We start from the raw sequence: 21,000 nt of genomic DNA on the forward strand, positions 1-21,000 counted from the left end.
TCACAGGCGCCAAGACCTACCAGTCAATCCCCATCGACTGGTTGGTGGCCACTGAGCTACATGTTTTGTTAGTCTCTAAGGTGCTGCAAGACTATTTGTTGTTTTTTGAATTTTATCGTGAGGATTGTCTGGAAAAGGGCAACAAAAGCAGGGATCATGGTCTGTTCCTTTCCTGGTCCCTTTGTGCTTCCCAAGAGGTCATTATCTCCCCTGGTAGCCTGTTGGTAGCCCCTGTATGTGGAAATATCTGTGCTTACCAAGAATACTGTAAACAATACTGTCCAATTGCTCAGTGACGCCCAGAAGTGGACTGATTGCTAGCACACTAGTTAGGGATCCAATGAGCACCCTGTGTATGGAGACCCACGTTCTCTGTGCATGTACTTCAGTACCCAAATGTGGACACTCATGGTACGTTTACACTGCGGTGCTATTTTGGGATACTTCTGGTATCCTGAAATAGCTATTCCACGTCCTGACAGCGTGCCCATTATTTTGAAATATCTTTCGAAATAACCAATGCAGTATTCCGACGTCCCTGTAAACCTTGTTCCACGAGGATGAAGGGACGTTTCGGAATAGCGGGTTATTTTGAAATTTGGTGCTGTATGAAATAAGCTATTTTGATATACACTCAAAATAAGCTACGTAATTTGCATAGCGGAAATTATGTAGCTTATTTCGAGCTAAGGGTGCTGCATAGACGCACCCTCAGAGGTAAATATCTCACCTGGTAGCCTATTGGGAGCCCATCATACTGCCAGACCGCTCATTCATATTGGGGTTCCAAGTCAAGTTCTGGTTCCTGTCCTCTCGGTGGTGGAACGTAGAGGAAAGGAAGCAGGAAGAAGGTTCCCAGTCATCTGGAGATCCAAGGAAGGAAGATTTTGTTCGAAGTGTGTTACGTTTTCTGCTTTGTTCCTCTCATCCCTGTAGCCTCAGGTATCTTATAGAATTTCTGGAGGTTGGAGGCGTTCTGACTCTTCTGGAAATACTAGGGCTAAACCAACTGAAGGAAGCGGACAAACGGGAGTCGATAAAGCTACTCCAACTAGTAGCAAATGCTGGCAGGAAGTATAAGGAGCTCATTTGTGAAAGCTATGGTAGGTGCCATGCCATTCATTGTCTTTATCAATGGAATGGCACACATCCATATAGGCAGGGACATACTCTCTAACCGCCAAACATCAAGGGCTCTTCTCCAAGCTAACCTTGTTCTTTTCACTTTATGGGAGGCCTAGCGATTGGAGATTGTTTTAGATTTTTTCTTGTTGAAAGGAGTTCATAGTCTCAGCCATTGCTGAGGGGTTACATTTAATTCCTCTTCTAATTTTTAAGGAGCCTACTTTTGGTACAGTATTTTTCCTTTGATGTATTTCAGTAGTCATGCTGGATACAACGGCGATGGTTAAGGTTGCAAAAGAATTGCCATTACAACCTGCTGTGTTTACCCAATGCTACCTCTCCACATTTTCTCTCTTGGGGCTATAATTTTCTCTAGTATCTACTGAAAAATCAGGACATTTTCTGAAAAGGGAAAGAGAGATCTTTTCAGATGTTTTTTGAGTCTGGAAAAAATAAATGCTTTTCCCATTGTAAAAAGGAACCCCTCACTACAATCAGTGGGGCTACGTCTACACTGGCCCCTTTTCCGGAAGGGGCATGTAAATTTCACCAGTCGTCGTAGGGAAATCCGCGGGGGATTTAAATATCCCCCGCGGCATTTAAATAAAAATGTCCGCCGCTTTTTTCCGGCTTTTAAAAAAGCCGGAAAAGAGCGTCTAGACTGGCCCCGATCCTCCGGAAAAAGTGCCCTTTTCCGGAGGCTCTTATTCTTACTTTGAAGTAGGAATAAGAGCCTCCGGAAAAGGGCACTTTTTCCGGAGGATCGGGGCCAGTCTAGACGCTCTTTTCCGGCTTTTTTAAAAGCCGGAAAAAAGCGGCGGACATTTTTATTTAAATGCCGCGGGGGATATTTAAATCCCCCGCGGATTTCCCTACGACGACTAGTGAAATTTACATGCCCCTTCCGGAAAAGGGGCCAGTGTAGACGTAGCCTGGCAGATGCTCAAGATTTGAACAACTTCCTCGGGAGTGAGGTAAGTGTGATGGAATCAGGAAAGTGGTGCTCAAGATGCATGGGGCCAGATTAATTGTTGGTGTAAATGCATGTAGTTCTATTTACAGCCACAACATTTTGCCATTCTACACCAACAAAGAATGTAGCCAACTATACTTTAAAAATGCATGTAATCGCTACAGATAAACTCACAAGAATTACGATTACTCCCCATCTCTACCTCTCCAGCAGTGATTAAAATGGGACAGTGTGTCTGATTCATTGTGGATTTCAGCACAATTACCTAGTTACTGTCTAATCTCAGTCAGCTATGTAACTGCCTTGGCTTTCCAACCATGCAATTCAGTGAATCATCTTACACACAGGTGTACGAGCAATAGCTGAGTTTTTGGCCATTTCCAAGTCAGAAGAGACTCAAGAACAAGTGCAAATTCTGTTGGATTCTTTAGGCCATGGCAATCCCAAGTATCAAAACCAAGTATACAAAGGCCTGGTTGCTTTACTGCCATGCACATCCCCCAAAGCCCAACAGCTGTCTTTACAGACCCTCCGGACTATGCAGGTGAGCAGAACAGATGTCATCAAACTGTAGCCCATTTGGGAATACCTGTCTAGGGGTGCATATCCTGTGGAGCAGTGTTTTTGTGGAGGTTTTTTAACTAAGGGAATGAGATTTTGGGTGTTCTTACCTCCTTTAAATTCTCTCTGACCTGGAAATATGCACTCACATAAAAATGCTAGCTGTATGTCAATAAGCCAGGCAACGATAGAGCTAAGCAGTGAGGTAGGTAGCACCTTTGGTGGTCTAATGCTCTTGAATTCTGGCAATCTCTCATTTGAAATTTTAGTCCCTAGGCATCATGGAAGGGTGGGTGTCGCTCCATCCTCAAATCAGTAGGAGATGGAGCCTTTGCTTTTGAATATAAAATGAATGTCTGTCTCTTCTGTCACCCACCACATGAGAGAGGGGATCACAGACATAGCACTATTAAAATCTGAAATCTGTTCTAGTGTCTCTGTTAGCTGGAGATCAATGAACCTCATACTCAGGCTTAAGGAGTAGTGAGAGACGGCGAGGATTTTATGGAGATCTTTACAAGATTTTGTCTTCCGTTCCCCCACACTTTGCAGAACACTTGTCTGCTTTCATTGTAAGCTCTTTGGGGCAGGGAATTCTCTATCTCTTTTTCTTACTGGGTCCCTGATCCCGATTAGAGCCACTGGGCACTGCCATGTTAAAAATATTAACAATAATGTGCTGCTACACCAAGGCCTGAGACCCCTAACGCTAGACTTACATGGAGTCCTATTCAAGAGTAACTGCTCACCAACCTGGGAAAGGGTTACAGAAACAGCCCAAGAGGTGTTTCCCTGAGCCTCTCAGAGCGCAGGACCCTGCAGTTTCTCTGTACTTTGAGGATCACGCACGTGCACACAGCAGGGGGCTGAGATGTGTGACAGCCGTGCAGAATAACACCCGCCTTGTTCCTTTCCTTGGCAGGCCATCGTGGGCCCGGCCCATCCCAGCATTGTGAAGGCGGTGCTGGGCGTGCTCCGCTCTGTGCACCTGGAAGTTCAGCACGAAGGTAGGAGCCATCGCTGTACTGCACACCCCTGATGCTGTCTGCCCAGGAGGAACCCAGTTTGGAATCATTCCTGGGGAGGTTAATCTCAGGGGGCCTCCAGAGCCACTTCCCTGGCAGCAGCCACAGGCTAGGTCTACACTGCAGCTTCTTGCACAAGAACATCTCCACACAGCTTTTCCGAAAATGCTTTTAACGGAAAACTTTTCCGTTAAAAGCATTTTCGGAAATTCATGCCAGTGTAGAAGTAGCGGAGGGAGGAAACAGTAACCCAGCTGTGTGTTTGTCAGTACTCACTGCTCAGCTTCATGTCCCAGTATTGCTCGTGCTCTGGCTTTTTCCTCCTGTCCCACAGGGTCCATGTCTCCCACTGCTGCCTGGTAGGAGCAGGGCTCAGGGCTCAGAGCACAGGTCTCTGTAGGAGATTAGTGAGCTAAGCACTGGGGGAGCTGGGGCCAAGCCGCCCGCTCTCTGCTGCCCCAGGGTGGGCTGTGAGTCTCTGCAGGCTTGGGGTGAAGGCTCAGCAGCCCTTGCACCAGCGTTTGCCCGAAGTGACCAGCACCACAAAGCTGCCTGCCCTGCCCTGCCCCACCCCAGGGAAGTGCGGAACGAGGCACCCCCAAGCTCCTGCTCCTGGGCTGTCCCCTCCTCCCCGGAAACCAGCGTGCAGGCTGCGGCTGCGCAGTGTGCCCAGGGATGCTCATTTGCATACCCACAATGCATTGCGCACGGTGACCTGCGACCTGATCCGTGGGGTAGAGTTTGCTCCTAGGACCCCTGGTTCCCACGCAAAACTCGGGCTATCAGTGCGCCAGTGCAATAGGCTGCAGGGGGACGTGGGTTTGCGGGCGGTCCGGTGCAGCCACTGTGATCTGAGAAGCAGACGCTGTTTGCCTGGCAGCGCCTCCGCGGCGCGTTTTGTATACTCTGGTTTCTCTTCAGATCGTATAAATCTTTCGCCTTTTACTAAAGATTTCCGTGGAGAGGAACATTTACGAGTTTGTACCCAATTTTTTGAGGCTTCACTTCGGTGAAGCTCCCTGTTGTGGTCAAAAATAGAAGCGGTTTATGGGTGTATTAGATGGAATTAGTGCAAGTGATTTTGCCTGTGTGCGCTGCGATAGACTGACGCGCCTATGTCCATTACTTAACAGTGTCTGGTTTCAGCTGCTGGAGTCACGTTTAACGTCACTGATCTTAACTAATTTATGCAGAGCACATTTCTCCTGTATGTTTTCTCTAGGAAGTGTCTCCGTATTTCTTTCTCTCCCGCGTTCATTCATTTTCAGACAGGAAGGGTTTTCGGACATTGATCCTTCTCCAATTCGGTGCTTTCCCCGGTACTCACTCAGGGACGTTGATCTACCTTTCCATGTTTATATATCATGGTACAAAGTGAATCAATCACAGCAGCTTCCTCCTCCCGCCATGTTGTTCTATATTTTTGGGAACTGACTCATCATTTTAGGTCTTTAGCTCCGCTTTGCAGTTGGAAAGACGCGCAGCGGACGCAGTCCTGTTCAAAGAGCCGCCTTTTCCCCTTGTGGTGTCCCTATTTTGTCTGAGTATTTTGCAGCAGGTTTTCGTGCTTCAAGCCGGACCTGATGGGTGGGCACCTTATTTTTTAATGCCGGGTATGTAACGTGCTAGGGCACAGTCCGTGCTACAAGCACAGGGCGCTCAGGACTCTGACGTTTATTTCTGCCGGGATCCGGGGGACATTCAGAAGCGCAGTGAGAGCGCTGGCTCCCGCGTCCCGCAACCGTGGCGCAGGCGGAGGGAGCCGCAGCAGAGCGAGACAAGGTGCTGATCGCGCACACACGCGGAACTGCCCAGCCCGGCCCGCAGCAGCGAGCTAGGGGCTGCAACCGCAGCTCGGAGATCTGAGCTTCTCCGCGCGCTCGGGCGTACCCAGGGGAGCTCATTTACATACCCATGATGCATTGCGCACAGAGATTCGCCACCCGCGTCCATGGCGCAGAGTTTGCTCCTAAAACCCCTGTTTCCCACGCAAAACTCGGGCTGTCAGCGCGGCAGAGCAACAGGCTGCAAGAGGGGGGGCGAAATTTGCGGGCGGTCCGGTGCAGCCACCGTGATATGAGAAGCAGACGCTGTTTGCCTGGCAGCGCCTCCGCGGCGCGTTTTGTATACTCTGGTTTCTCTTCAGATCGCATAAATCTTTCGCCTTTTACTAAAGATTTCCGTGGAGAGGAACATTTACGAGTTTGTACCCAATTTTTTGAGGCTTCGCTTCGGTGAAGCTACCCAATGCTGTTAAATAATAGATGTAAACGGTTTTAAGACAAATTATTTTAAACTGCAAATTTTTTAGAAAGGAATTGTGCAGAACTGAAACATTTTTACAATTCAATATATGGATTTTTTTTTCTGTGGGCTGTCTGAGCTTCTCAGGAGCTGTCACAACCTTTTGCTATCGTTTTTTGTAGTCTATTATACCAACACCCACCCCAGGTATTCAGATTGCTTTTAATCATTCACCCGGGTTAATTGTGCTTCAAACTGAAGACAAAACTAGTAGGCAATTCTCTAATTGGCTACATTTAGTCTGGGTGGATGGGCATGATTTCGTGTTAACAGAAAAGTTTTTCTGTATTTGCGCAAGAGAATGTCTACACTGGCTTGATGCTTTTGTGCAAAAGACATGGGCCAGGGTAGACGCTCTCTTGCGCAAGAAAGCTCCGATGGCCATTTTAGCCATCAGGCTTTCTTGTGCAAGAAATTCATGTTGCCTGTCTACACTGGCCTCTTGCGCAAGAACAGTTGCACAAGAGGGCTTATTCCTGAGCAGGCGCATCATAGTTCTTGTGCAAGAAGCACTGATTTCACACATTAGAACGTCAGTGTTCTTGCGCAAGAATTCCCCACCAGTGTAGACAGGCAGCATGCCAATGTAGACACAGCCAATGACTCCAAAATCTTTCTCGTGATCATTGTAGTACATTAGTTCCCATCATATGAGCCTCAAGGTGGCACTTTGGCTTCTTTCCTTGTCCTCAGCCATTCAGCTGATCCAGGATCTCATGGCCTATGAAGTCCGGCCAGCACTGTTGAAGGGCCTGGTTGAATTACTTAAACCACCAGGGATGGAGGCTGCTAAAGGGAAAGGCAAAATCCTGGAAGGTAAGAGGCCTCCGCAGTTTCTCATCACATCTGCTTGGAGGCTGAAGGCTGCTACCAAGTGGGGCTGCAGCAGCAGACTGTGGAGGAGGACAACTGGTTGGTGCTGGTTCCTGCTGGGAGGCTGATGTGCCCTGCAACAGGAGACCCAGCAAGGGCTGGGTGTCCCCACCCACTTCCCAGAAGGACCTAAAAATCCTGCGTTCCTTCAGCTCTGCCTTGCCAGAGGCCCTTCTAGAAGGGACTCTCCCTCTTTTCTCCTCATGCATCAGGGCAGCTGAGCTCCATGGGGAAGCTGGGGCAGTCCCAGCAAGTGGGGGACAATGCCCGGCATTGTGGACGGCCGCCCTGCCCCGTGGGAAGGTGAGAGGAGATGGCAGGATGTGTCCCGATTGGAGGCCGGCTCTGCCCTCTCCATGCCCTCCCTCTCCCCTGCGCCATGCCCACAAACGGGCCTTTGCATGTGCAGGTCACAGCTCCCGTGGTTGCTGCTTTCCAGACAGGATCCTGCGTCCTGTACTCAATGGCCCTCCGGCTAGTTGGGGAGATCAGCGTTGTCTGGTTGGGGGGATGGGCGCGGCCAGGCCAAACCAAACCTCCAGCTTGTGGGAGCCCTCTGCAAAGGAACGGGAATTGTGATGCTATGTGTGGGTTGGGCAGGTTTGTTCAGCTTAACCCTGCGAAGCTAGCGGAGGGCAGGGGCTGCCACGCGGCCCTTTGGAGGAGATCTTACACTGACTGCCGATGAACGGTCCCAGGGCGTCATTTCAAGGGTCATGGCAACCAACAGCCTGTCTCAATGAAACAGGCTGTAACGTCCCTGCCGTGCTGCATTCGCTGGACAGGGTCCCTGAGCAGTGACGGCTGATGGTAAAGCACTGAGCTCCAGTACAGGTGGCTGGAGCTCACCTGGGGGATGTTGCTGTCACAGATCCTCTTCTGGTGCAGCTGGTCTAGTTCCCCAGGTTGTTACTACAGCTTGATGGCAGATGTGCGGCGCTAGCTGTTGTTGTCATGCTGTCCATTGTTCTCCCATTCAGAGCTAGTCACTCACCATCTCGCTGAACCCTTGTCGGTGCATGTACAGCAGGCCGCTGCGGCAAAAACCATTGGGTAAGAAAGCTCAGAGCAAAATACAAGAATTTATCTAGGGCACGTGCAGGGTTTAGAGCAGCTGCTTCCTAGAATGGCCTGGGTAGCACTTAGTCCTGCTGGGAGGCCAGGGATCAGACTTGACAACCTCTCGAGGTCCCGTCCAGTCCTCTGAGTCTCTGATTCCTGTCTGGAGCGAAGGCCAATCCTGCTAGGCAGTCTTCAGTCCTCTGCCAGTGAGAATGTCCCTGTGGCTCTGCAGCTCCTCCACAGACAGACTTGGGGGGCTTTTGCACATTCACAGTCCTTAGGAGCTTAGAGAGAAGCTTCTGCTTGGGCCCAAAATCCAGGCCCTCCCCTGTTACCGCCACACCTGACATTCATTAGAGGTGAAACGTAGCATGAGCCTTTCCTTCGGCCATTAACACACAGTCAGAACGTTCCCTCCATTCCCAGCGTTAGCAGCTGGCCACAGAACTGACCTGAGCATGCTGCGGATCAGCACCCAGCCTGGAGTCTTCACGAGGGTCCCTTGGAGCGAAATGCCTCACTGAGCAATTTCACATCACCAGCACGGACACCACGTTCAGTGTCGGACCCAGGGAATCCCCAAACTCGGTCTGTCTCCACGCTTCTCTGGAGATCAGGCCCTGGCAGAGTCCACAGGATGATCCTGTGCCACATTTCCCCCTTTAAAAGCAGAAGACGCAAAGCACCAGCCAGGTTGTTTTCCCCAGTGATGTGCCCAATAGCAAAATCATCTAATGTCAAGCTCTACGCTGGATAGAACCATAGAACCCCAGGGCCGGCAGAGACCTCAGGAGTCATCCAGTCCAGCCCCCGGCCCAAAGCAGGACCAACCCAACGCAATCAACCCAGCCAGGGCTTTGGCAAGCCGGGACTTAAACACCTCTAGGGATGGAGATTCCACCCCCTCCCTAGGGAACCCAGCCCAGCGCCTCCCCACCCGCCTAGGGAAATTGTCCTAATCTCCAATCTAGACCTCCCCCACTGCAACTTGAGACCATTGCTCCTCGTTCTGCATCTGTCACCCCTGAGACCAGCCTCTCTCCAGCCTCTCTGGAACCTCCCCTCAGGTAGCTGAAGGCTGCTCTCAAATCCCCCCTCACTCTTCTCTTCTGCAGATGCTGCATTCCATGGGGTGGATTTGCCAGGAGTTCATATGACAATCAGGTGTTCTCATGGTCAGTCATTACAAGCAATGTAGATCCCCAAACATAGATTTAGAGCCCGGGGCTTCCTGTTGGGGTGAGGAAAAGCATCTGTCCTTGCTCGTTGGTGTCAGTCATTCACTGACGAGCACAGTCAGGCGGATCCGCACCACACATCAGGCCTAGAATCCGTGCTTCTGGATTGCTAGATGAGGCTCTTCCGTTTCATTCCCAGGATGCTCTGCTTGGGGCGGGATTCTCCTCGGAGCCTGACTCTGCCGCTTTCCTTGCAGCATTCTAGCCAAGGACTCGACCAAGCTGGCCGAAGAGCTGATCCAGTTGGGCGCAGTGCATGGCCTCATGTGTGCTATGGGGAACCAGGACCACACTGGCTCCCAGAGGCAGGCCAGCATCGCTCTGGAGGTGAGTCTCTCCGTGTCATTCCAATAGAGGCACCAGTGCTGGTACAGCAACATTCCCAGGATTTCCGGTACCTCCACTGCTTGTGCTGGAGGATCAGCTTTGCCCTTCCTCACCCAGCTCCTCCTCCTGCTTAATTATCATGATTCCCAGACAACACCCTTCCGCGAGGTGGAGACAAGGGCAGTAGATACATGGGAAGAGCCCTTCATAGCACAGGTTGCAGTTTTGAATAATACCGACTCAGGAAATCCAGCATAAAGGCCACGCTTCAAAACCCCACCCTGCACCCTAGAGAAGTACGGAGCGAAGGGCTTCCCATCCAGTCCACCGGGAACATCATCGCCCGAACTGCCCAGCAGCATGATGGTTCGCTCTGTCCCTGCCGATCCGATCGCAGTAGCGGAAATAGCCAGCTGGATGGGCAGAGCGGGGCAGGGGTGGAGTAACAGCCCTTTCCCCACCTATCTAACCCGGGCCGCCCGCAGCGTGGGTGCTCCCAGAGCTGAGCCGCGGAATGGGGTAGTGGAGAGAGAGATCGGAGCTGGGACGGAGAACCGGCTGGTGCTTCGCGGTGGAGCCAGATCTCTCCCGCGCGCCGTTCGGCACTTACCGGAAGTGTTTGGTTGCAGCATTTGGTCCGGATGTTTCCCACCGTGGCGGAGCATGTGAGGAAAGCCACAGGAGAGAGACTGTTCCAGCTTTTTATGGTAACTGGGCTTCTCTAGCCGCCCGGGCCATCGGTCCACTCGGCAGGGTTAACGGGGCCTGGGGTCCATTCCTCTAAAGCCACAGGGAGCTCCAGTCCTGATCAGACGCCAGAACCCCTAGGGGCAGATCACCGTGTCCTCAGGTACACAAACCCCTTGGGCGTGGGCTCAACATCCCCACAGCATCGCTCCAGGCACTGGCTGGCAATGCACTCACCTGCCCGAAGGAGCTGGGAGAATTGGGGTGAACCAGGGGGCCTGAGGTCTGACGACCTCTGGGGAGGTGGGTGGCTCGGTTCTGGCTTGGGCCCATCTCGGAGTGCCGGGGAGGGCCAGGTCTGGACTCACCTTTGTGTGGCGCTGCTGGCAAAGGGGCGAGGAATCACGGCCAGAATGAGGCTCCCTCTGCATCCGAGCTCTCTTGCCGTGAGGGCCCAGGGCCCTTTGAACCCGAGCGGGACAAAGCCATAGGAGACGCCTTGCCGCCAGCAATCGTGGGCTCTCCGTACGCAGTGAGTCCTCCCAGACTCCCTTGGGTTTCCTGTTGGGGGGGCAAGGCAGCGATCTCCGCTGGGTCCGTTCAGTGCAGCAGGGCTGCGCCCATTTACCTCGTGCACGGGGATGGGCGCTGCCTCCTGTGCCTGGCTGTTCAGCTGCATCTTCCTTTGCTTGAGCATTTTGGAAGCCTTGTCAGGAACCTTCCTCCCTCTCTGGCTGGCCCTTCCCATGCCCTGGCTGGTTCTCCAAGTCCCGGTAAGCTGCTCCCTTGCCTATTTTGCTGTTTCTTTGGCCTAGAGAGATGCCAAGACCTTGTATATGAACATGGATGTGATACAGGTGGAAATTCTGGCATCCAATAAAGTGACCATCCCAGGAAGTGAATCCAGCCCAGAAAGGATGCTGCACATGGAAGGTGAGTCAGGGCCATGAAAGGCTGACGCCGAGACTCTGCGACAGCTGGAGCCAGCTCTTCCCTCATGTACACTAGGGCTGCATCTAGACTGGCCAGTTTTTCCGCAAAATCAGCCGCTTTTCCAGAAAAACTTGCCAGCTGTCTACACTGGCCGCTTGAATTTCCACAAGAACACTGACTTCCTACTGTAAGAAATCAGTGCTTCTTGTGGAAATACTACGTTGCTCCCGTTCGGGGAAAAGTCCTTTTGCACAAAAGGGCCAGTGTAGACAGCTCAGATTTGTTTTGCGCAAAAAAGCCCCGATCGCAAAAATGGCGCTGGGGGCTTTTTTGCGGAAAAGCGCGTCTAGATTGGCCACGGACGCTTTTCCACAAAGGCTGTGTCTACACTGGGCCACTTATTCCGGAAAATCAGACGCTTTTCCGGAATAAGCTGCGAGCTGTCTATACTGGCCCTTGAATTTCCGGAAAAGCAACGACGCTCTACTGTACAAAATCAGCCGCTATTCCGGAAAAAGTATTCTGCTCCCGCTCGGGCATAAGTCCTTATTCCGGAACACTGTTCCGGAAAAGGGCCAGTGTAGACAGCCCAGTAGACTTTTCCGGAAAAAAGCCCCGATCGCGAAAATGGCGATCGGGGCTCTTTTCCGGAAAAGCGCATCTACATTGGCCACAGACGCTTTTCCGGAAAAAGGGCTTTTCCGGAAAAGCAGCCTGCCAATGTAGACGCTCCTTTTCTGGAAAAACTGAAAACGGAATAGTATTCCATTTTAAGCAGTTCCGGAAATTCATGCCAGTGTAGACACAGCCAAAAAGTGCTTTTGCGGAAAAGCGTCCTGCCAATCTAGATGCTCTTTTCCACAAATGCTTTTAATGGAAAACTATTCTGTTAAAAGCATTTCCGGAAAATCATGCCTGTCTAGATGTAGCCCAGGTGTAAATCAAAGGCCAGCCCTCCTATGCCAGAGGGGATACCCTGGTGTGAGAGGAGAATCGGGCCCCACGTATGTAGGGCCAGGGAGCCAGAGGCTAGGGCAGGGGGCCAATCTCAGGTCTCCTGCCTGGAGCTGACCTGTCGGTGTCTGGATGCTGGAGGGTTCACTATACAAACCAGCCTTGGAGTAACCCCGTGCACAGCCAGACCTCTTCACCTCTGCCATAACCACGCCCGGCTCTGCTTTGTTCTTCCAGAGGAAGGCAGCATGGAGTGAAATCTTCAACAGCAGCAGGCCAGCTCTTCTCCCGCCTCCCTCTGTCTACCGCTCCCAGCCGGGCGGTGCCCTTCTCGCCCCTGCACACCCTCAGAAGCGGAGGTGGGCTCTGAAGCTGGCCCCCCACACGTGGCCTCTCCGAATCGGGGTCTGCAGCCTCTGGCTTTGGTTCCTTCCGCTCAACGCCCCCCGTAGCGAACTTCCCCCTGGGCTGTGATTTGGAAACCACATGGCCTGGCTGCTCCTCCCTGAGATCGGGACTCCCCTCGGGCCACCTCTGCAGCAGGACTGTCTCCCCAGAGCCCTGGCTGAGCCCCCTGAGAGCAGTCCCCGCCTCCCATCTCCACCGAGGCAGGGAGCAAAGCGGGGCAAGGGCTGCAGCCGGCAGCGGAGGTGCCCCACCCAGGACATCACTTGCATACCCATAATGCTTTGCGAAAGCAAGGCGCCTTCTTGCACCGTTTGCTCTTTGTGTTTTACCATCGCAAATTCCAGTTCTAAAGTCCACGTCCGACTCGGTTCCATGGTTTTCTCTTGGTATCACCGGTTAAAACCTGTATTAAAACTAGTGTTTGAAATCAAGGTCACGTTCCAGAGATTTCGAGGTTTTGTACCTCTGGGGTCACGCTTGGGTTAGGAAAAATTCCCAGGCTCGATTACAAAGTTTAAGATACACACAGCGGCCACCGCAAGCATCGTCCCCATTTGTGACAGAACAGTCCGCCCCACGAGAGCCTGTTTTCCTTTGCCCTCCCTTTACCGTCTGCGCACAGAGCCAACGTAGACTCTGCTGTGTGTCCTGGCGCCAGGCCTCGGTTCCGCCATGGTCAGGGAAGTATCGGACAGCGGAGTGAGCCGCTCCCTTTGGGGAACAAAGAACAAATCATTGCAAGGCTCCTGTTCTGCCCTGCTAGGAGCACAGCGGCAGGCAGCCTGCTGCAGGGGGAGGGGACTGACACTGCTGCTTTGATAGTCTCTGGCAGCAGCTGTCTGGTTGCAGCAGGGAGAGCAGGACAGGGTGTATTGATGGAGACATGGCGAACGTCCCAGGAGGTGCCTGGAAAAGCCACCTTCAGGGAGCAGAGAATGAATCCCCTATAAAGAGCCTAATGCCCAGCAACAAACACACACAGTGTACCAGGCTCCCTCCACACGGCTCTGACAGGGATGCTCTAAGCTATGCATGGTGCCTGCAGGACATGAGGGTTGGACCCAGTGCCCCCCTCTGGTTTAGGGCCTGAGGCGCTCATAGAATCCTCAGGAGTCATCGAGTCCAGGAAGAGACCTCAGGAGTCATCGAGTCCAGCCCCCTGCCCAAAGCAGGGCCAATCCCAATTCTCAGGTGCCTAGTCATTGTGAAGACCAAGCCAGACACCTGTGGACAGGATCACAGAGGTAGGGACCTCCCAAATTCAGTCAATTTTGGTCAGTTCCATAGAATCTCAGAATCATAGCACACTAGGGGTGTGTCTAGACTACATGCCTCCGTCGACGGAGGCATGTAGATTAGCCAGATCGGAAGAGGGAAATGAAGCCGCGATTAAAATAATCGCGGCTTCATTTAAATTTAAATGGCTGCCCCGATCTGCCGATCAGCTGTTTGTCGGCAGATCGGGGCAGTCTGGACGCGATGCGCCGACAAAGAAGCCTTTCTTGATCGACACAGGTATGCCTCGTGAAACCAGGTTTACCTGTGTCGATCAAGAAAGGCTTCTTTGTCGGTGCATCGCGTCCAGACTGCCCCGATCTGCCGACAAACAGCTGATCAGCAGATCGGGGCAGCCATTTAAATTTAAATGAAGCCGCGATTATTTTAATCGCGGCTTCATTTCCCTCTTCCGATCTGGCTAATCTACATGCCTCCGTCGACGGAGGCATGTAGTCTAGACACACCCTAGGACTGGAAGGGACCTCGAGAGGTTGTCAAGTCCAGTCCCCTGCCCTCATGGCAGGACCCAGCACCATCCAGACCAGTGTTTCTCACTTTTTTTTTTAATTATAAAATATCCATTTTTCAAAAAACAAATAAATACCCCCAGTACCTACAGTTTTCAGACACAAAATATTTTTCTACCCTTGCAACACATTTGTTTATACAACTTAATCATAGCCGGGCAGGCAATGAAATTGTTGGGTGTAAAAAGTACAAAAATAATAAAGTGCTGTAAAACTTAAAACAAACATTCCATTTTATCCAAATTTCAGTTGTGTTGTCATATCCAACTGCCCCCCCAGACTTCTCTCGAGTACCCCTAAGGGTACTCGTACCACTGGTTGAGAAACACTGGGCTAGACCATCCCAGATCGATGTCTATCTAACTTGCTCTTAAATATCTTCAGTGATGGAGACTCCACAATCTCCCCAGGCAATTTATTCCAGTGCTTAACCACCCTGACAGGCAGGAAGTTTTTCCTCATGTCCAACCTCAACCTCCTTTGCTGCAGTTTAAGCCCGTTGTGTCTTGTCCTGTCCTCTCCCTCCTCCTTGTAACACCCTTTTAAATACCTGAAAACAGCTATCATGTCCCCCCCTACTCTTCTCTTTTCCAAACTAAACAAGGCCAATTCCTTCAGCCTTGCCTCATAGCTCATGTTCTCGAGATCTTTCATCATTTTTGTTGCTCACAACACTCCTGTTAATGCAGCCCAGAAACATGTTTGCTTTTTTTGCAACAGCATCGCACTGTTGACTCATATTTAGTCTGCAGCACTTCTTCCACCTAGACAGTCACTTCCCATGCTGTATGTGTGAAACTGATTGATCCTTCCTAAGTGGAGCACTTTGCATTTGTCCTTATTAAACATCATCCTGTTTACCTCAGAGCATTTCTCCAGTTTGTCCAGATCATTTTGAATTATGAGCCTGTCCTCCAAAGCACTTGCAGCCCCTCCTAGCTGTGTGTCATCTGCAAACTTAATAAGCCTCCTCTCTATGCCAATATCTAAATCGCTGAAGATATTGAACAGAACCAGGCGCAAAACAGACCCCTGTGGAACCCCACTTGTTCTGCCCTTCCAGTATGACTGTGAACCATTAATAACTGCTATCTGAGAACGGTTATCCAGCCAGTTATGCACCCACCTTATAGTAGCCCCATCTAAGTTGTATTTGCATAGTTTATTGATAAGACCATATCAAATGCCTTACTAAAGTCTAGGTGGCCCACATCCACTGCTTCTCCCTTAGCCACAAGACTCATTATCCTAGCTTTCTTTGTGATCAGATTGGTTTGACATGATTTGTTCTTTACAGATCTATGCTGGCTGTTATCACATTATCTGCCACATGAATTCCTTAATTACTTGCTCCATTATCTTTCCTGGTCATAGGCGTTCTAAGTGATAAATTTCATTTCAGATATTTAAATCTAAATTTTCAGTGTTGTCATTGTGGGTGGTTGCAAGGTTCTCATACGGGCTTTGCGGTGCCGCTACCTTGTACTGCCACTGGCCACGCTGCTTTCAGCGCTGCAGAGCAGCAGCTGCTGACCAAAAACCCAGCTCTGAAAGCAAAGCTACTGCCAGCAGCTGTACAGAAGGAAGGGTGGCCTGGGAAGCTGTTGCCACCTTTACATCTGTGCTGCTCCCTGCAGAACGGGACCCTTAGTCAGCAGCCACCCCTCTGGCCACCCAATTCTGAAAGCAGCAGCACAGGAGTACGGGTGGAAATGCCATGCGGCCCTTACTTCGGTACTGCTGCTGGTGGGGCAGGATCTTCGGAGCTGGGCACCTGACCAACCTTGCAACCACTGCTCAACAGCTGCCCAGCTCTGAAAGCAGCACAGAAGAGTGGCAACATCCCAACCCTCCTAAACCCTCCCACATCAAGAAGGATGTGGAGAAATCAGAGCGGGTCCAGAGAAGAGCAACAAGAATGATGAAAGGTCTAGAGAACAGGACCTATGAAGGAAGGCTGAAGGAATTGGGTTTGTTTAGTTTGGAAAAGAGAAGACTGAGGGGGGACATGATAGCGGTTTTCAGGTATCTAAAAGGGTGTCAGAAGGAGGAGGGAGAGAAATTGTTCATTTTGGCCTCTGAGGATAGAACAAGAAGCAATGGGCTTTAACTAGCAAAGGAGGTTAAGGTTGGACATTAGGAAAAAGTTCCTGCCTGTCAGGGTGGTCAAACACTGGAATAAGTTGCCCTGGGAGGTTGTGGAATCCCCATCTCTGGAGATATTTCAGAGCAGGTTAGATAAATGTCTATCAGGGATGGTCTAGACAGTATTTGGTGCTGCCGTTGGGGCAGGGGACTGGACTTGATGACCTCTTGAGGGCCCCTCCAGTCCTAGTATTCTGTGATTCTAAAATAACCTTGTGATCCCCTCTCTGCAACTCTTTTGGATCAGGACCCCCAATTTGATAAACAGGAGTCACCTTCCATGAAATCTTGCTACCCTGTGCAATCCACATTTCATAGGACGACACCAGATTTCATGGTCTGAGACACATTTTGCAAGGCAGTGAATTTGGTAAGGGCCTCTACATTGCCTTACTGCAGAACACTTTTGACTGGACCCTAACATCATTTTATTTACTTATTTCCTCTGATTACAGCTTTGGCCAAGGAATTCGGACCTTGACAAAAAATAATTGAGTGGCCAGGGCTGGTTGTGCAGCTTGCAGGCTCAGAGTGAGGCACTGAATGCGCTCTGCAGCGACTGGCTGCCTTAGTGTGCTAGTTTAACACACCAGAATGACACCACACTAATGCAGGCACCTGGCTAAGAGGAGGGTACAACAGTCAAACACACAGGGCCCTCCGACTTACTGGAAAAGAAATACTGCTCCTGGGCAGTGTTTCCGGTGCAGACAGCTGGGGTACGTCTAGACTGGCAAGATTTTGCACAAAAGTGGCCACTTTTGCGCAAAAACTTGCCAGCTGACTACACTGGCCGCTTGAATTTGCGCAAGAACACTGACTTTGAATGTACAAAATCAGTGCTTTTTGTGCAAATACTTTCACGTTCCCACTCAGGAAAAAGCCCTCTTGCGCAAGAGGGCCAGTATAGACAGGGAAGAATTGTTTTGTGCAAAAAAGCCCCGATGGCTAAAATGGCAAGCGGGGCTTTCTTGCTCAAAACCACGTCTAGACTGGCCACGGATGCTTTTGTGCAAAAGCATCCGTGCCAATCTAGACGCGCTTTTGCGGAAATACTTTTAAGGGAAAACCCTTTCCGTTAAAAGTATTTCTGCAAAATCATGCCAGTCTAGACTCAGCCCTGGTGTCTGAGCAAGTGGTGTCCAGCCTCAGTAACTCCCAGCCTCTCACGTCCACTAAAGCTTTTGTTAAAACAGCTCGTGTGTCTGGCAGCTCAGCTCCGGGATCGCTCCAAGGCCATTGCTAGGCTGGTTTTACCGCGCCTGGGGGGGAAGCTGGGGTTGCCTGTGGTAGCACCTCAGTGCAGAGGCTGGATTCCAATAAATCCCAAATTGTGTCTCAGAGCAGCCTCTGAGCCCTTCTAAGAGCAATCCCAATAGCTACTCCCCTCATTTCACCCTCTTTCTGGAGAGGAGACAAGGCTTCGTCCTAGGGGGTTTAAGTACCTTCCTGCCACTTCAGCACAAAAATCCAACATCTAATCAGCTGAGACCTCAAAATCTTTGCGCAGGTGCTGCCTAACTGTGGAAGCATCTCCTTGTCTACTGGTCAAGGCACTTGAATTCCTGCCCCTGGCTACATGCAAACTGCTGGTGGTGCTGAGCTGCTGCGTGCCTTAGGTCATACCCGAGACAGGCCGGGTTCTCCAACTAGGTCTTTGCCTCCTTATGGCACCTCTGGGGTCTGGCCCAGCAGAATGGGGGATGTGAAAACCGGTTCCTCACATGCCACGTGTGGTGTGATACACCACTGCAGTGCAGCCTCCATCTGCATGAGTGTCAGGCACACCCTGCACCCATCAAACCTGTAAACAGTATTAACCTGCTCCTGGGGCTGGCTTGTTAAAAAGCAGTTGCCTGGCAAAAGAACCCTCCCTTCCCACCCCATCTCCATCTTTTGGATGTCAAAGCCCACCCACAGGCCATAGCGTTGCTAAAATCTGAGCTGGTGGCAGCAACTAAGTCATTTGCTCAGCTGCACACTGCAGCGTTTGTAAAGGATGTGCTAGGAAGAGCAGAGACAGGTGGCACGCTGGGCTGTAGCCACCTGCCTTCAGGAAAGTCACTAGTCCAGAGACTCATCTCCCCCGTTTCCCTTCCAAAAAACAGGAGACGAGATACTTTAATTGATTTTTTTACTTAAATACAAACAGCACAAATTTCAAAAGATTTGAAATGACCAACCAGTCCCCAAGGCCAGTCTCTGCCATAAAGGCCAGTCTGTTTTGGAGGGAAGGTTGTCAGCGAATCTCTCAAAGAACTGACAGTCAACAAGAAATATTCTGTAAGTCAATAAATCCAGGAATATTTATCTACAAGTCACATTTCTTAAAAAAAAATACAGATTTTATTTTATTCTTTTTACAAGTGTAGTCCATTTCCTTTGGAAAGAAGCTAGACTTGCAGTTCTGCACCATTTCACAAAACATCTAAGGAGCAAAAAAGTTTATGTACACCAGCATATACAAGTGTCTCTAGTTACATCAGAGTGGGTGACGGTCACTAAGGAGGGGAAGAGGCGTCTAATGACAGACCTGACAAGAGGGCATTTCTAGAACTACCACCACCAAGTCCCAACAGATGCTGGGTCCTGCATGGTAAAATGCTGCTATTCTGATGCGTGGTCTTCAGAAAGGACTGACGTAAGAATACTTTATTGCATCACATTTAAAATAGGCAGAGTTAACACAGAAACCACTAGCACGCGACACACACAGAAGAGAAAAAACAGTGTTTGCGAATCAGGCTTTGGTATATTTACTAAGGCCGCCTCTTACTCATCTGCTTGCTGGCTTGCTCCTCCAGCTGCATGGCAACAGCCAGGGACTCCACGACATCTGCAAGGAAGTTTGGAGTTAGTGACTGACTTGTACATGTGGTTACCTGAGCATCTGAGACCATTTCGTGGCTGTTCACAGAACCCACTTTCCAGTCGCTGGGCCCTGAAGTTGAAGAGGGCAGGAAGAGCAGGGAGGAGGTGGGGGAAGCAATATAGCCGATGAAAATCTGGAGTCCCTCACTCCCAGCGAGGAAATGCACTCCTGCGTCTGCTCCCCCTGCCCGCCACACTGTAATCATCTTTGTGCAAATATGCCATGTGATGAACCATTTAAAAACCAACTCTCTGGTCACTGATCTGGTGAAACATACCTAGGCCGCTGTGTGTCATGTTACACAATTCCCTGTATCACGTTAAAGGCGCACAGTCAAGCTAGGGATGTAATAGTGGAGACGATTAACCTACAGACTACATGCATCACTGCCAGTATATTTTTTTAGCAGGCTGGCCAGCAGCCTGACAGTCCTGGCTTGTGCCGGGTCCATGACCTACCCTGCTGCTGCTCTGCATTTAAAGCATATTAGGAGCTGGGTGAGCAGGCAGCCCAGTTCAGTTCCAGCTGGCACCAGGTCCAGGAGCAGCACAAGGTGACAGGCAGCTGGTTTTTAAACTGGCTCCCCTCACGGACCAGCTCCTGCCTAGCACCCAAAAGAGGCAGCAGCATGGAGTGGCAGGGGGCTCCCCAGGACTGCGGCTGGAGCGCACTGGCTGCCGGCCCCACCCCCAGGGAATATAGACAGTCGACTAACTGATAAGAATTCATGAGGTTAATCGACTATTCAATTAACTGATATTTAACATCCTTCGCTCAAATTCATACGCCTGATTAGGTAGAACTGGTTCAACAGTCCTGTCACACAAAGGGGCTTGTAGTTTACCTCCATTTGTATACAAGCTATAAACGGGGGTGTGAAAGCGGGAGGGAGGAGAGACAAGACCAAGAATCTGCCTATCAGCATGCACAAGTAAAAACAAAGAGCAGGAAGCTTCCTTCTGCCACATCTCGCTCTCAGCTGGCAAGAACTTGGAACACCACTTTCCCTTCCAGGGTATCAGGACTATCAAGGTAAGGGGCACAGAGTCACCTCTCCCTACTGCTCTTTCACTTCAGATTAACAGCCTACAGACTTGGGAGCAGATCCTGGTCAGAGCTTGGTCAGCAACATACCGAAACCACGTAGCAAGAACTTCAGCATGACCCAAGTTTAGAAAACAAACATTCTGCTTATGTGTTACCAATTCGGACTAATGCCCCGTTATTCGTATGCAAATCTTTGTAGTTTAATTTGTTTTACTCAATAAAAATTCATCTAGTGCTATGGATTATTGGGGTAACTCCATTTAAGGCAAGATGCTGTTGTGTACGATCCTGGGGAGAGGGGAGCAACAAGCAGCCAGAATTAGCTCCTGGCAAGTTACTGGATGCTTTATTTACCTGAGCATCCCCAGGAACGGCTACCTGCAGCTCCCAGGTTGCTGTTCCCAGCCAACAGCAGCTGTGGAATTCGTGGCCACTGGGAGCTGCAAGTGGCCGTCCCTGTGGACAGTCAGGGAAATGAAGTGTCTGGCAGCCCACCGGGGCTAACACAGGCAAAGTGCATCTGGCCTGGGAGCCACTTTATTGCCCACCCCTGCTCTCGAGGGCAATGGCCATAGCAGAGGGCTGTACAGTGCAAGCCATGCTCTGGGGACGTCTGGGACTAGGAGTGTGTGGGGGTCACCCTGCGCATAGTAACCAAAGC

The 21,000-nt window shown here is 50.7% G+C and overlaps 2 protein-coding genes and 2 non-coding genes across 10 annotated transcripts in view; 3 read left to right on the forward strand and 1 right to left on the reverse strand.

Annotated features, from left to right (window-relative positions):
- ARMH1 (armadillo like helical domain containing 1) overlaps window positions 1-20,613 on the forward strand; it is a 24,962-nt gene extending 4,349 nt beyond the window's left edge. For 2 of the 3 annotated variants that reach the window (XM_075935820.2, XM_075935822.2), the window contains exons 4-12: window positions 937-1,103; window positions 2,446-2,642; window positions 3,582-3,666; window positions 6,682-6,804; window positions 7,842-7,914; window positions 9,359-9,488; window positions 10,118-10,195; window positions 10,991-11,108; window positions 12,300-12,901. In XM_075935820.2, the coding sequence (XP_075791935.2) occupies window positions 937-1,103; window positions 2,446-2,642; window positions 3,582-3,666; window positions 6,682-6,804; window positions 7,842-7,914; window positions 9,359-9,488; window positions 10,118-10,195; window positions 10,991-11,108; window positions 12,300-12,319 (991 nt within the window). In that variant the 3' untranslated portion in view covers window positions 12,320-12,901. Of the gene's footprint in view, window positions 1-936; window positions 1,104-2,445; window positions 2,643-3,581; window positions 3,667-6,681; window positions 6,805-7,841; window positions 7,915-9,358; window positions 9,489-10,117; window positions 10,196-10,990; window positions 11,109-12,299; window positions 12,902-20,369 lie in introns of those variants that run through there. The other variant, XM_075935821.2, reaches the window with a different exon arrangement.
- On the forward strand, window positions 4,586-4,701 carry LOC112544401 (U5 spliceosomal RNA). Its single transcript, XR_003087744.1, has one exon. It is a non-coding gene; the product is annotated as a U5 spliceosomal RNA (small nuclear RNA).
- LOC112544399 (U5 spliceosomal RNA) lies at window positions 5,811-5,926 on the forward strand. The gene has a single exon (XR_003087742.3). It is a non-coding gene; the product is annotated as a U5 spliceosomal RNA (small nuclear RNA).
- KIF2C (kinesin family member 2C) overlaps window positions 18,751-21,000 on the reverse strand; it is a 37,589-nt gene continuing 35,339 nt past the window's right edge. For all 5 annotated transcript variants that reach the window (XM_075935818.2, XM_075935817.2, XM_075935815.2 and 2 more), the window contains one exon: window positions 18,751-19,256. In XM_075935818.2, the coding sequence (XP_075791933.2) occupies window positions 19,180-19,256 (77 nt within the window). In that variant the 3' untranslated portion in view covers window positions 18,751-19,179. The remainder of the gene's footprint in view (window positions 19,257-21,000) is intronic.

This window comes from Pelodiscus sinensis, chromosome 9, assembly GCF_052426305.1.
Source record: "Pelodiscus sinensis isolate ZL-2025 chromosome 9, ASM5242630v1, whole genome shotgun sequence".
Lineage (NCBI taxonomy): Eukaryota > Metazoa > Chordata > Testudines > Trionychidae > Pelodiscus > Pelodiscus sinensis.